This window comes from Penicillium verrucosum, assembly GCF_028828655.1.
Source record: "Penicillium verrucosum strain IBT 35672 chromosome Unknown utg000002l_segment0_segment0, whole genome shotgun sequence".
Taxonomy (NCBI): Eukaryota; Fungi; Ascomycota; class Eurotiomycetes; order Eurotiales; family Aspergillaceae; genus Penicillium; species Penicillium verrucosum.
Genome location: NW_026643211.1, coordinates 4,008,394 through 4,020,396, shown reverse-complemented (window position 1 = coordinate 4,020,396; position 12,003 = coordinate 4,008,394). Strand labels below are relative to the sequence as shown.

Sequence of the window (12,003 nt, the reverse complement as noted above, 5' to 3'; positions counted from 1 at the left end):
TGTGGCCGATGGCATATTTAGCCGGTAAATACGACTAAACACAAAGATCCCTAGAAGGTCGCAATACATAAATACTTAGGTACTTGAATACGGACGTGAACATGACCTTATCGATGATTATCTGGTGAAATCCAGACGACAATCAAGCAACCCAACCCAACATTTATCCCCTAAGCGCAATACGGTCAATTAAACTGGATACAGTCATCGACACAGATACAGTTAAACCAACAAAATGGTACTTAGTTCTTCTCTATCGGACCGTGGACTACATGCTATCATGTCTCATATTGGTATACTAGGGACCTCGTCGCCATTTGGGAAGTTACGATCACCGGCTAATAAGATGAATAGGTTCTAGAATCGGGAGGTCGGCTGGATAACAGTTGATCGCAAAGTATTAACCACGACCTCGACCGGGTAAAGAGTTAGCTAATAGTTTCACTTAGACAAGGCCGACGTATTCGCGAATAACAGCCACTTTTAAAAACGCTGATCGCCATTACTTCCGGAGCGGAGCGGTTGGAGGTATACCTTCAGACGAATTCCTCGAAGGGTCGACTAATGTGAAAGAATTTGTGGAATCAGAAAAGCCCCGATTGCACATTGACTATACCATATAACTTCCCAGTAACTAGTTAGTTATTGTAGTTAACCAACTAGTTAGTTACATAGTTAACTAGTTAGTTAGTTAGTATGTAGCTAATTAGTTATGATCCTCCAGGGCTCCAGGGCTATTAGCCGGCGATTACTAAGTTTCTGCATGGAATATATGCTGTAGTCAGGTGACTGGGGGAAAACGCCCAATTCACACCGTCTCTCTCTCGACTTCTACCGTCCACATCCATCCACATCGTCCAACTTCCCTCACTTTCCTCTGTTCAACATCAAGACCACTTGAATTCTTCCTTACCAAAACCAAAAAACCCCCAAAAAAACCAACCGTCTTCATCGTGTCTTCCCCACTCACTCCAAATTTCAAATTTCGATCTAGTTCGATATCTTGACCTACAACCATCCATCAATCCCTCCCAGAACAATTACCTGAAAGATCAACTATCATGGCGAAGTATATGAATAACCACAGTAGTAATTCCAATCAAATGCAGCGGTTCCTCGACCAAGACTCCCAGAGCACCGTTCTCGCTACTTGCTACAGTGCTGAGTCGTCGACCTCCAAGGTCCACGGCTTCCACTACTGCACTACCCTGGGCGCCGGTAAGTATCTCGTAACCCCCAAATCGTATCCATGTTGCTCGAGATCTAATATTGAAATTTAGGGGTACAGTGGTATCCCTGAGGTCCCTTCGGGGACTAAACCGTCTCTTCTAAGTCCTCCCCACGACATCCTCGATTCCCGCGCGGAACGAATCTGGCCTGGAAATAAGCCAGAGTACAAGGGGGAGGCGACGCATAACATCCCGGAAGAGTGTGAGAGACTCTTCTGTGACAGACTGTCTGCGACATTCCTGGGTGAGAGGAATTCCGTGGGACAGGAGTCACTGGGGATGGATGCGTTTCAAAACATCCAGTCAAATCAAATCGGGAACCAGCATAGTCAAATCCAGCGATGGATAGAAGTGTGGGATTACTCTAGTGATGCTATTTACCGCGGATTTGTGGCTGAACACAATAAGGAGCGGACATTGTTCGTTTTCTTCGAGGACCGTGCACTTGAACATGGCCTCAAGTCAGGGTATGTATACACTCCTTGTGTTTCTTTGGACAAGTCAAGGCTTTCCCCTTTTGTTTAGTGGCAGGCCTGTGTATGTGTTTTTGATTCATCCGCTGACTTTTGCCCTCAGCTTGATCGCTCTGTTTGAACTTGCCGATATTGCCACCTTTGGGTGCTCGCAAATAGTTGCCTGTGTCATTCGTTCCCAGCGCACAAATGAAATGGAGCTCGTGCGAAGTCTAGGATGGTGTGGATTCAACCTCACCACCTTGACACCCTGGGTCCCATGCGGTAACCAAGGGTCATGCCTTAGTAATAAATGGCTCTTCTTGGTTGCTGAAGTCTAGGGATAGTATCCATGATTCGTTTACATCGGTTTGGATAGGGGTTTATATCTCTCTCTCTCTCTTTTCTTTCTCTTTTTTTTTGTATGTTGATGCTTGAGCTTGTTGCGCAAGGCAGATATCCCTTTTATTCTGAGTATCGAGTATTGCTTCATTATTTTCATTTAGTTTTCATGCGTACTGTGCTTTATTACGATATATAGTTATATATATTGTATACACATAGTATATGTTCTAATGAGAATGTCACTTTCCCCCGCTTTTGCGGAATCAAAAGCCGCATGGATAAGATAAGAGATAAGTCATATATGACCTCACCTAAACTTCACCTCTTGACCTGGGTATCACTCCCACATCTTGGGAAAACCTTTTTAAGGTCCTCCTCAGAGTGAAGCCTTCTGCTTAAACAATACCCCAAAATGTCGAAGGAGCGCGTCAAGTCTCTCCAGTTCCCCAAATTCCTCCTTCCTGCAGTGTTTTCTACAAAACGTAGTGCGGGGCTTTCTCCAACGGACCACAGACCCCAAAACACAAAGACCGAGAAGTATCTCGACGGCCATGTTTCCTACCTGCGCTGTGCAGGCTGTGCCTCACATCTGTGCTGGACCTCCCAAATTATTAGCAAAGGGTTCACAGGTCGCCATGGCCGTGCCTATCTTGTGTCGGCGGAGCCAGTAGCTACTGCTGTGTCGGTCAGCGCCTCGTCTTCGCCAACAACCTCTCTCCCCAATACGATATTGCAGCGTCCAGTTCCTCGTCAGCTTGTCACGGGAGCACATACAGTGAGCGATGTTAGCTGCACATTCTGTGACTGTGTCTTGGGTTGGAAGTATGTTGCAGCGGAAGAAGAATCACAACGGTACAAGGTTGGCAAGTTCATTCTGGAAACTAAGAAAATCGCCGCCTCTTCATGCTGGGAATCTTCACCTGGTGTGGATCAGACTCTGCAAGCCGATCACCAGCATGAAATCGAGTCTAGCCCAGCAGATACGGAGTTTGACAGCCAGGACGAAGATGAGTGCGAGGACCTGTTCGCTGGAATATGGAGCCCTGGACTTGCTGCACGCCGAAGAAACCGTGAGATTAAACGTCGTCCTGCGATGTGGGGAATCTCATAAGCCGTAGGAAATCTGGGGGATGGACCTTGTGGGATGAGGCCATTGCATAATGTGATATGATACCCTTTTGCACAGCCTTGTCTTTTTTTTCTTCTCATTGGATATGAATCCACTATAATTCCAGCAAACAAGAGCTCGCGATCTATGATCTATTTTCTTTTTGAAAAGCCCGGCATTTCTGCACGGAATCTGATTCATTGAATTCATTAACACCCTGGTAATTTAGATGGGTCTTAGGACGTATAAAAGAGAAGGAACATTCCGGTTTAGTCAGAGGACACAAGAGCATCTTGTTCACGAGGAAGCATCATCAACGCGGGACCGCTTGGAGCCATTCTCCGCAGATTCCTCGGCAGGCCTTTTTGAGGCAGTTTCAGGTTGGTCGGATGTCTGCTTTGCAGGCTTACGTTTGACAAAGGCAGACAGATCTGTTGCTCCCTTGCTAGCCGCATCAAGCTGAGCTTTCTGGTCTGTCGCAGACTGACCGATAATCTGACCCAGAACTCCCTTTAGCATAGCCTCGTTGGCTTGGTCATTCTGCTCGATTGAGACAGGTGGTCGGCGTAGATCAACAAGCTGATTTAATTCATTATTAACAAGTTCGAACCATATATAGAAAAGACAGACAAGAGAGAAAACACTTACCCTTTGCTCCATCTCAGTGACGATCTCCTTGACATTGGTGATCTTTCGCTTTGTCGCAGTTGCCTTGTCCTCATCCCCATCTTTATCGGCCTCGAGTTTCTTCTCCTCCTGGGCCATTCGGACCTTGCAGCTCGCAATGGCATGTTCCATTTGGGTGGCAGCTTCGTTCCTCATCTCTTCATCAACTTTGGGTTTATCATTTCCTTCCTCCTCGCCACTTTGTTGGACTGATGCGAATTCTAGGGCGAGGGAGAGCTTGTAATGGCACTCAGCAACAGAGGGATCTTCTAGAGGATATAGCGAGTTCCTCAATTCGAGAACAGTTCTCAAATCAGTAACCGCTTCGCTGAATCTTTCTGCTTCCAGTGAAATTTCAGCTTGAAGATCGTGCGTGTCTGCGATCCTTTCTTTGATGTGCTTGATGTCCGAGGACACCACAGTCGATTTTCCTTTGCCCCCATCATTTTCCTCTGCAGCACTCAGCTTCTTGAGGTACAGAACACGGGCAAGATCCAAGACCTCAAAGGCATTGGCGAAATCGTCGTCTTCTTCTTCATCCTCCTCGGCTTGCTCAGCGGTCTCCTCATCCTCGTCCTCGGAGTCGACAAAATTCTCGTCTCCTGTAAACTGGAAGAATGGCTTGGATTCTGTGGGCTCTGGTTCTCTATCTGCGCGCTTGGCGGAAGTCGACTTCTCCGTCATAGAATTGGCGATCGCGTCTTGAACAAGGGGATCACTAGTGGATTTCGATCCAGCGGAAGATGTATTTGTTGAAGATGCGGTGCCGGATTGCGGCTGCTGTTCACCGGCTACCTTGGAGCCAAGGACATCACTTTTACTCACAGCCACATTGTACAATGACTTTCCGTAGGCATAGAGTAAATCGGCATTCTCGGGGGACAATTCGCCGTTGAGTTCGGCCTGAAGCTCAGTAGCTTGGGAGTACAACTCGGAGGCAGAGTCATGATCTTTGGTCGCATCCTTTGCAGCAGCCCGTGCGATTAAGTCATCGAGTTGAGTTCGTTTCTCTTGCTCCGAGACGGGGGATTGAACGCCTTGTGGATCAGCCATGATGCATACGATTTTAGTGAAGAATATTGAAAGAGGGAAGAAACAAATTGAGAAAGAAAAAAGATAGTCTTAACAATTTAAAAATTAAGACTAAAAGTGGGAGAGTCGAGTGAAGTGAAAAAGAGAGAAAGAGATTGGAAGAAGCTTCTTTAGCTCCGGCGCGCGTGTCACGCGTCTTCGATTTAATTGACTTCTCTCTCTCTCTCTCTCTGTCTCTACTCTCTCTCTCTGTGTCTCTGTACTCTCCCTTCTTCTCCCTTATTATGCATTTTATCTAAATCTTTACCAGAGACTTTTCTATTCTAAATTGATCCTCGCTTGAGCTTCGGAACCGATACCAAATTTATCTCTTTCGCGTTTCTTGAAATCTTGACACAATATGGACGCCTCAACACCGCGACATCCTGATCGCTTCAAAATGGCGACAGGGGACCCTATTCCTTCTTCTTCGCCTGCATTTGGCACACCAGCACGTCCATTTCGAATACCCAAGGGAAATGCGCCTCCCTCCAAAACCTCCATTTTACCAATCTTACTCCCTCCATCAACCCTACGCCCAGTAGCCTTTCGAACCTTCACTCGCAAACATAACCTCACAATATCATCATCTGCGCTTCAAACACTAGCAGTGTTTGTGGGCAAGAACTGTGGCTCGGGATGGCGCGAGGAAGGCTTAGCAGAGCGAGTTCTGGATGAGGTTGCCAAGATATGGAAAAGAGCCGGCGGAGGCGTAATTGTTGAGGAAGGGAAAGGGGCTTCCCTAAAGACAATACTGCAAACCCTCGAGGGTAGTATGAGTGGTGGAAGGGTTGTTGTTGGGAAAACGACTTCCCAAGATGGTTCCTTGAAGGCATCCACCCTGGGTGTAGACGATGGGCGGGTTGAAACAGCGGGTGATACCTCTAAACAAGGGACTGCCGAGGAAGACGACACACAGCTGTCACTTCACCCAAGGCATTGGCTCAAGGTGATTGACGCTTTTGATCTTCCGCGCTTGACGTATAACGTCGACAAGAAATACTTCGAAGCCATGAAGTCAAAGCCATCCTTGTTTCCATCACCATCTTACAAAACTGCACTATTCCGAGACCGATACAATCTTGTGTATCAGCGATTGCTCCGCAATGAATCTTTTCAAAGTTCATTGGGTGTCGCGGGTGTTCCTTCATTGCAACGTTCATCGTCCAATATTGCCCACCGACAATCCTATAAACTGACGCCAATCGCAAATTTGCTCGGCAGAAGTGGAACCTCGCATCTACTATTAGGATTGCTTGCAATTTCCCCCACCGGAGACTTATCCCTGGTGGACTTGACTGGAAGTGTAGCATTGGACTTGAGCCATGCCCGAATGATACCCGAAGATGGCGCGTGGTTTGCGCCAGGCATGATTGTGCTTGTCGATGGCATATATGAAGAGGAAGAGATGGTAAAAGGTGCTGCGTTGGGAGGAAATACAGGAATCGGAGGTGCAATCGGAGGCCAGTTTGTCGGTATATCAATTTGCGGACCTCCCTGTGAGCGACGTGATATCTCGTTAGGAACAAGCAACCGCCACGGCAGCGGACAGCTGAGCTCTAGTGGTGGATTTGGATGGGTTGACTTTCTCGGATTGGGAAGTGAACGTGCCCAGGGTGCACGGATGAGAAGAATTCAGGAAAAATGCCTACGGGGGACCAGGATGCACCAGAAACAACCAGGCTCAAAGTCGCTATCATAAGCGAAGTCAATCTAGACAACATGAAGACATTGGACGCCCTGAAGAAGGTCTTCAGCACCTACAATGATCTGTCTCTTCCTGAACGCCCACAAGCCTTCGTCTTGATCGGTAATTTTTCGCAGAAAGCTATCATCAGTGGAGGTGGCCGAGCTGGGAGTATCGAATACAAGGAATACTTTGACTCATTAGCGCTAGTCTTATCTGATTTCCCCGCGTTGCTACAACACTCGACCTTTTTATTCGTGCCTGGTGATAATGATCCTTGGGCATCAGCATTCTCTGCTGGTGCAGCCTCAACAGTACCACGGCAACCCATCCCGGAATTGTTCACCTCTCGAGTCAGACGTGCATTTGCAACAGCGAACTCAGAGTTGAATAGGTCACAAGCCCCCGAACCCGCGGGTGATGCAATTTGGACCTCAAATCCGGCACGTCTTTCGTGGTTCGGGCCAGTGCATGACATCGCCATCTTCCGAGATGATATATCGGGAAGGTTGAGACGCAGCGCTGTCAACACCACCCTTGACACCGAGTCAGATGTTACAATGCATGAACCCTCGAGCAGTACTGCTGGTGATGCGGTCTTTGCTGAGGACAAGAGCCAGATCGAAGACATGGGCCAGCAACAGGGAACCAAGGCTGCAACCGCCTCGTCTGGAGCGTCAATGGCCCGCAGACTCGTCAAGACCATTCTGGACCAGGGAACAATCTCCCCATTTCCGCTACCATTGCGGCCCGTCCTATGGGACCATGCCTCAGCCCTGCAGTTGTACCCGCTGCCAACCGCATTGGTACTTGCAGACCCCGAGGCTGCACCGTTTTGCATGACCTACGAGGGCTGTCATGTCATGAACCCCGGGCGCCTGCTACCAGAAGGTGGTGCTCCCATGGCCAGATGGATCGAGTACGATGTGTTACGCAACCGAGGGAAGATCAGGGAAGAGCGCTGTTAACCTAATCGGAACGATTTACTTAAATTTCACGCATCATGAACAGAAATACATTTAGATGCTATGTCATATTGAGACCTAGGAATACATCGTGAAGAGAACATTGTAGTTGCTCTTGCATTAAAACGGAAAAGGCTCAAATCAAAGATAATTGAGCTACGCCGAAGTCCTGGGGAAGACGGGGATGGTCATCATGGATCATCACAATGCTTAGTCAATGGTGATGACATCGGTATTTCCCATTGTCTGCGGAGCGGCAGATGTCGAACCTTTGATGTGCAATTGTTTCGGAATTTGCTCAGGTTTGACTTCCACTTCTTTGTCGAGTTGAAGATGCGGAGCATTAAGACACTCGTGCAGCTCGAGTATGAGGTTCCCAACCTTGTTGATACTCGCTACCGCTCCATCTCCAAGGCCATTCCAGCCATCGCCTTTGGACTGGTAGAGTTTCTCTTGTATAAAAGCTGCGACCTGGCCCCGGCCAGACTGGTCCATTCCGTTGGCATCCCTTAACATCCAGACCAAGTGGTCCTGGTGCATCATTGCACTCAAGTGGAAACGAGACCTCAGCCGAGGATAATGAATCAGGTATACAGTCGGTTTACGCGCGATGACCTGCACAATTGACAGATCTGTCTGATTCGACTGAGGAGTTACCTGATCCAATGACCGCAACAGAGGAAGTGTGGTAGCCAAGAGCTGGAGGGTTGATTCAACGCCGGATTCAGTGAACCGCTGGTTCAAAGCCACAGTGAGGGGTTCTTGAATGCGACAATGAGGACTGGAGCTTTCGAATTGGATGCCCAGCTTCAGTTGGAAAATGGGGGTAGTCTTCGAAATAGCATCCGCAACGTCAACGTAGTCAGATAAAGAAGGTCCCTTGGCGCTCATATCAAAGAAAGCGGAGAATTTGTTCTCGGGCCCGTAGGCAAAATCAATCCGCGACAAGGACAAAGATCGGGGCTCCATTCCTTTCCGGATGAGGGATTGGAGAATAGAGAGAACACACTCAAGTCGCTGCAAGAGTTCAAACAGACAAGCAACGACAGGATGCCCAGCTGGCACAAGCAAACGAAGCGCGAAGCCAGAACCCTTGTCCTGAATAATCAAAGAAGGATCCATACTTGAGACAAGTGGGACTAAGGATTTGATGCGGGTTTTCAAACTGCCGTGAGCCATAATTATGACAGAACGGGTCTGGCTGTCGATTCCATGGAAAACCAGTCGAATCATTTCTTTGAACTGCGACTGTTTCTTTGCCCCGAAGGGCAAGGTGACCCGGAAAGCAGGTGGAAGTGTGGACGAGTTATAGTTGAATAAGAGATCCGGGACTGTGAGATCCGTTTCTAGCTGCAATTCTTTGAACGTTGGCCAGAAATTCATGGCTGGCAAGTCTGCTAGATAACGCGCATTTGCATGGATCGCCAGGATTCCAGTGATCCCATGGACCAGCTCGGCGCATGTTGTGTAGTTGAGTCGTCTCTGCGGAGGAACGAGAGTTTCACTGACCACGTGGGCCTGCGGAGCAGCCACGCTATGATCGCCAATACCATGAAATTGTCCCATTTTCGTTGGCTGGGTTGGCCGAAGTTGAACAAGCCACCAGCGGTCACCATCCATGCTACTGGTCGCTGCAGCGACCCAGTGCCGGTTCCAAAGCCGATGGGTGAAGAACGCGGTCCGCATTACACCAGGAGGGAACAGCTTGCGGGGATCAAGCCCAAGTACTCTTTGGTTCACAGGTTCGAGGCCGAGTGCCTTTGTGCCGGAGTCAATCTCATCCACTGCAGTGGTACATCGCAGGCGGGCGACACGAGATAATATCTCTTCTATCGATGATTTATAGAGCCCTCGATCACCATCGAGACGTTCCAATACATGTGGTGTCCTACACATGGTAATGGACCCTGACATAGGTTCGATAGAAACCCGAAGAGAACGTGAGGCTGTGAGTTGCACATCAAGGCGACAATCTCCAGGTTCCGTTGGTGATAGTTGAGCCTGTAGTGATAGTGTGTGATTCGAGAAAAGAACATGCTTTTTGAGGGTGGTAAATGCGGCAGAGAGAAGATGTGACGTGTGTAATGCAATGACACTTCTCAGAATAAGCTCCATAGATAGATCTCCTGGGTTAAACCTGATGGCATCGCTGCTGACCTGCTGGCCGTCACGCATCCATCGGAAGCCGAGATGGGATATCCCAGGCTTCGGGTCGCTAGAACTGCCACCGCGGTGACCACTCTTGACTCCGATTTCGAGCCAGCTCTTTGGCCCCGATCTCTGAGGCCAGTACTGAACAACAAGTGTTCGATGTAGTAGCTCGATACGCAACGCATCTGCCCAGAGGCCCCGAGAAAGGTCCACGGCCTGCTTGAAAAGAACGTTGATTTTGTTCGTGAGAACGAGACCATGGAGAAATTGGAAACATCCCGCCAAACCATCATCACGGAGTAGATCGTTAATCTTACCATCAAGTTCATTGAATATTCGACCTTTTGGAATAGGCGATGATGGCGAGAAAAGGAAGCGAATGTCCACGAAGAAAAACTGTGAAGTCTTTGACTCTTCCGCGACTGAGAGATCAAGTTCAAATTCACCAGAAGTTGTGAATGTCACCCGGCCATCATGGACCCGGTAATTGCGCAATGGCGGAGGCACTGAATCGTGTAATGCCAATCGCACGCTAATGATTCGATTGAGTTTAAGTAGCTTTTTGAGTGTTGCTCGTGCTGTCAGTGGCGTAGGAGGTTTATAACCGAGCTAGGTAGGATGTTAGATTGTTACAGGTTGCGAATCCATTGGGGGGACTCACATCTGGCAAAGAGGCGACTCGTCCCTTTGATAACACCTCCACCGCCGTTTTTAAATCCGGGTTGGCGACTTGTGCTCGAACAAGATCTCGTTTCACTTCACCGACATACTGGAGAGCTGCGTCGTATGATTGGTGTCGTGTGCGAATGAATCCTTGGATATCAATGAGTCTGCTGACATCTGCAGCCTGGCGGCTCCATTGCGAGAGGACTAGGAGTTTGATGAACTCGGCTCTCTTCGCATGAGCAAAATCCAAGAGTCGCAACTTCTTATGCACATTCTCCGATGACTGGTTGCCGGCTGGTTTTCCATTGGTTGATATCGAACCACCCGAGGCTGGCACTTGTATCGTAGCCAATTCTGTAATCAACTCCGAGAGCTCATTCCAACATTCCTGTACTGAGCGATTGACCAATGTCCCGAACGGAAAGAACCCTTGTGTAATATGTGGCAGTTTGAAAGGCGATGTCGGGACGATTTCCACTGCCTTATCTGCGAGCATTCTTGGATGTTGATTCGAAGCAGCAATCCCGCTCGATGCGCCGTTGACGTAAACTGATCCATTCATACCAGAGAGTTGATCAGGTTTATCGGCATTATCAAATGCATTAGGTACACCATTTCTGGCCTCATTGAGGCCCGGTCGGCGGACAGATCCCTCAATGTTGACATTGTCCATGACGACACCGGGCATTTCTGGAAGCACAGCCTAGCTGCTTGAGTGTCCGTCAAAGCTTCCCCCTCCTCGGCCCTCTGCACGGCGCGGAACAAGCGACGCAACACAGACACTGCTCCGGGCTCGATCCAGTCGGCGCTGGGGTAGGAAGCGAAGCCGAAATCAAAGATAAGGCCACAGGTAGGTCCTCAATCTGATGCCATGCGTTTCACGGGCCGTGCAAACAGAACGCCACGCTCATAATCGGAGGAGCTTGACGTACGGCTTTGGCTTCAAATGGGCCTCAAACGATCGGTCGAGGCTCGGGCGAGGATGGCAACGGATTGGGGTCGGAATCAGTGAAAAATGCTCCGGATCGCACAGGTTTCAACTTCGACCTGTCTAGAAACTGGCTGTGACGAGGGGCGCGATCGGGGATCTTGATTATTTCAAGGATAATAGCAGGGTTGTCGCAATGCGAGTAATGTAGGAAAACAATCTGGTGGGCTGAGGAAACGAAAGGTAGAGTGACGGTTAAAGTAACTGAGACGAATTTTAAAGTTTCATAGATCGTCTGGAGAAGAAGCACCTAGGAAGAAAATGAGTGCGCAGAAGAGGACTGGGTCAATAATAATATCTCAAGCCCAAGATGATATGATGAAAGCGCGATGCGCTGCATACCGCCTTCCATTTGATGCCTTAATGCCTTAATGCCTTAATGCCTTCATGCCTTGGTGCCTGGTATTATGATGTATCACTCTGGTCAGTATGGTAATAAATCCATGTATTATTAGAAGTACTGCTACAACAACAACAGTACAATTTAACGCTGGCCTTGAAGTTCTCATTGACTTCTCAATACCATACCTTGTAAGAGCCTTCACCCCCAGCAAGTCCACATTCACCCTTCCTTCATATGTCCTCACCTCTTTAATCCCATCACCCAACACTCCAACACTACTGCCTGGGCATTGTTAACCCAAGTACTTTTAACTGAGCTGTATCACCTTACAA

General features: G+C 48.5%; 7 protein-coding genes across 7 annotated transcripts; 5 read left to right on the top strand and 2 right to left on the bottom strand.

Moving 5' to 3' along the window:
* Positions 1-1,103: 1,103 nt before the first annotated feature.
* Positions 1,104-2,022, top strand: N7516_007184 (ornithine decarboxylase antizyme; the record flags this gene model as incomplete). The annotated part of the gene is made up of 3 exons (XM_057219904.1): positions 1,104-1,229; positions 1,281-1,696; positions 1,806-2,022. 3 exons carry the CDS (start codon positions 1,104-1,106, stop codon positions 2,020-2,022), a joined length of 759 nt encoding a protein of 252 aa, XP_057073995.1.
* Positions 2,023-2,438: 416 nt separating this feature from the next.
* N7516_007183 (yippee/mis18 family protein) lies at positions 2,439-3,137 on the top strand (the record flags this gene model as incomplete). Its single annotated transcript, XM_057219903.1, has 1 exon — positions 2,439-3,137. One exon carries the CDS (start codon positions 2,439-2,441, stop codon positions 3,135-3,137), a length of 699 nt encoding a protein of 232 aa, XP_057073994.1.
* Positions 3,138-3,431: 294 nt separating this feature from the next.
* Positions 3,432-4,853, bottom strand: N7516_007182 (SHNi-TPR domain-containing protein; the record flags this gene model as incomplete). Its single annotated transcript, XM_057219902.1, has 2 exons — positions 3,432-3,713; positions 3,783-4,853. 2 exons carry the CDS (start codon positions 4,851-4,853, stop codon positions 3,432-3,434), a joined length of 1,353 nt encoding a protein of 450 aa, XP_057073993.1.
* A 379-nt stretch (positions 4,854-5,232) lies between these two features.
* Positions 5,233-6,573, top strand: N7516_007181 (DNA polymerase epsilon noncatalytic subunit; the record flags this gene model as incomplete). The annotated part of the gene is made up of 1 exon (XM_057219901.1): positions 5,233-6,573. One exon carries the CDS (start codon positions 5,233-5,235, stop codon positions 6,571-6,573), a length of 1,341 nt encoding a protein of 446 aa, XP_057073992.1.
* Positions 6,574-6,593: 20 nt separating this feature from the next.
* N7516_007180 (uncharacterized protein) lies at positions 6,594-7,526 on the top strand (the record flags this gene model as incomplete). The annotated part of the gene is made up of 1 exon (XM_057219900.1): positions 6,594-7,526. One exon carries the CDS (start codon positions 6,594-6,596, stop codon positions 7,524-7,526), a length of 933 nt encoding a protein of 310 aa, XP_057073991.1.
* Positions 7,527-7,733: 207 nt separating this feature from the next.
* N7516_007179 (mediator of RNA polymerase II transcription subunit 14) lies at positions 7,734-11,028 on the bottom strand (the record flags this gene model as incomplete). The annotated part of the gene is made up of 2 exons (XM_057219899.1): positions 7,734-10,283; positions 10,336-11,028. 2 exons carry the CDS (start codon positions 11,026-11,028, stop codon positions 7,734-7,736), a joined length of 3,243 nt encoding a protein of 1,080 aa, XP_057073990.1.
* A 679-nt stretch (positions 11,029-11,707) lies between these two features.
* N7516_007178 (uncharacterized protein) lies at positions 11,708-11,967 on the top strand (the record flags this gene model as incomplete). The annotated part of the gene is made up of 2 exons (XM_057219898.1): positions 11,708-11,751; positions 11,787-11,967. The coding sequence occupies 2 exons, from the start codon at positions 11,708-11,710 to the stop codon at positions 11,965-11,967; spliced, it is 225 nt and encodes a 74-aa protein (XP_057073989.1).
* Between the last annotated feature and the right edge of the window lie 36 nt (positions 11,968-12,003).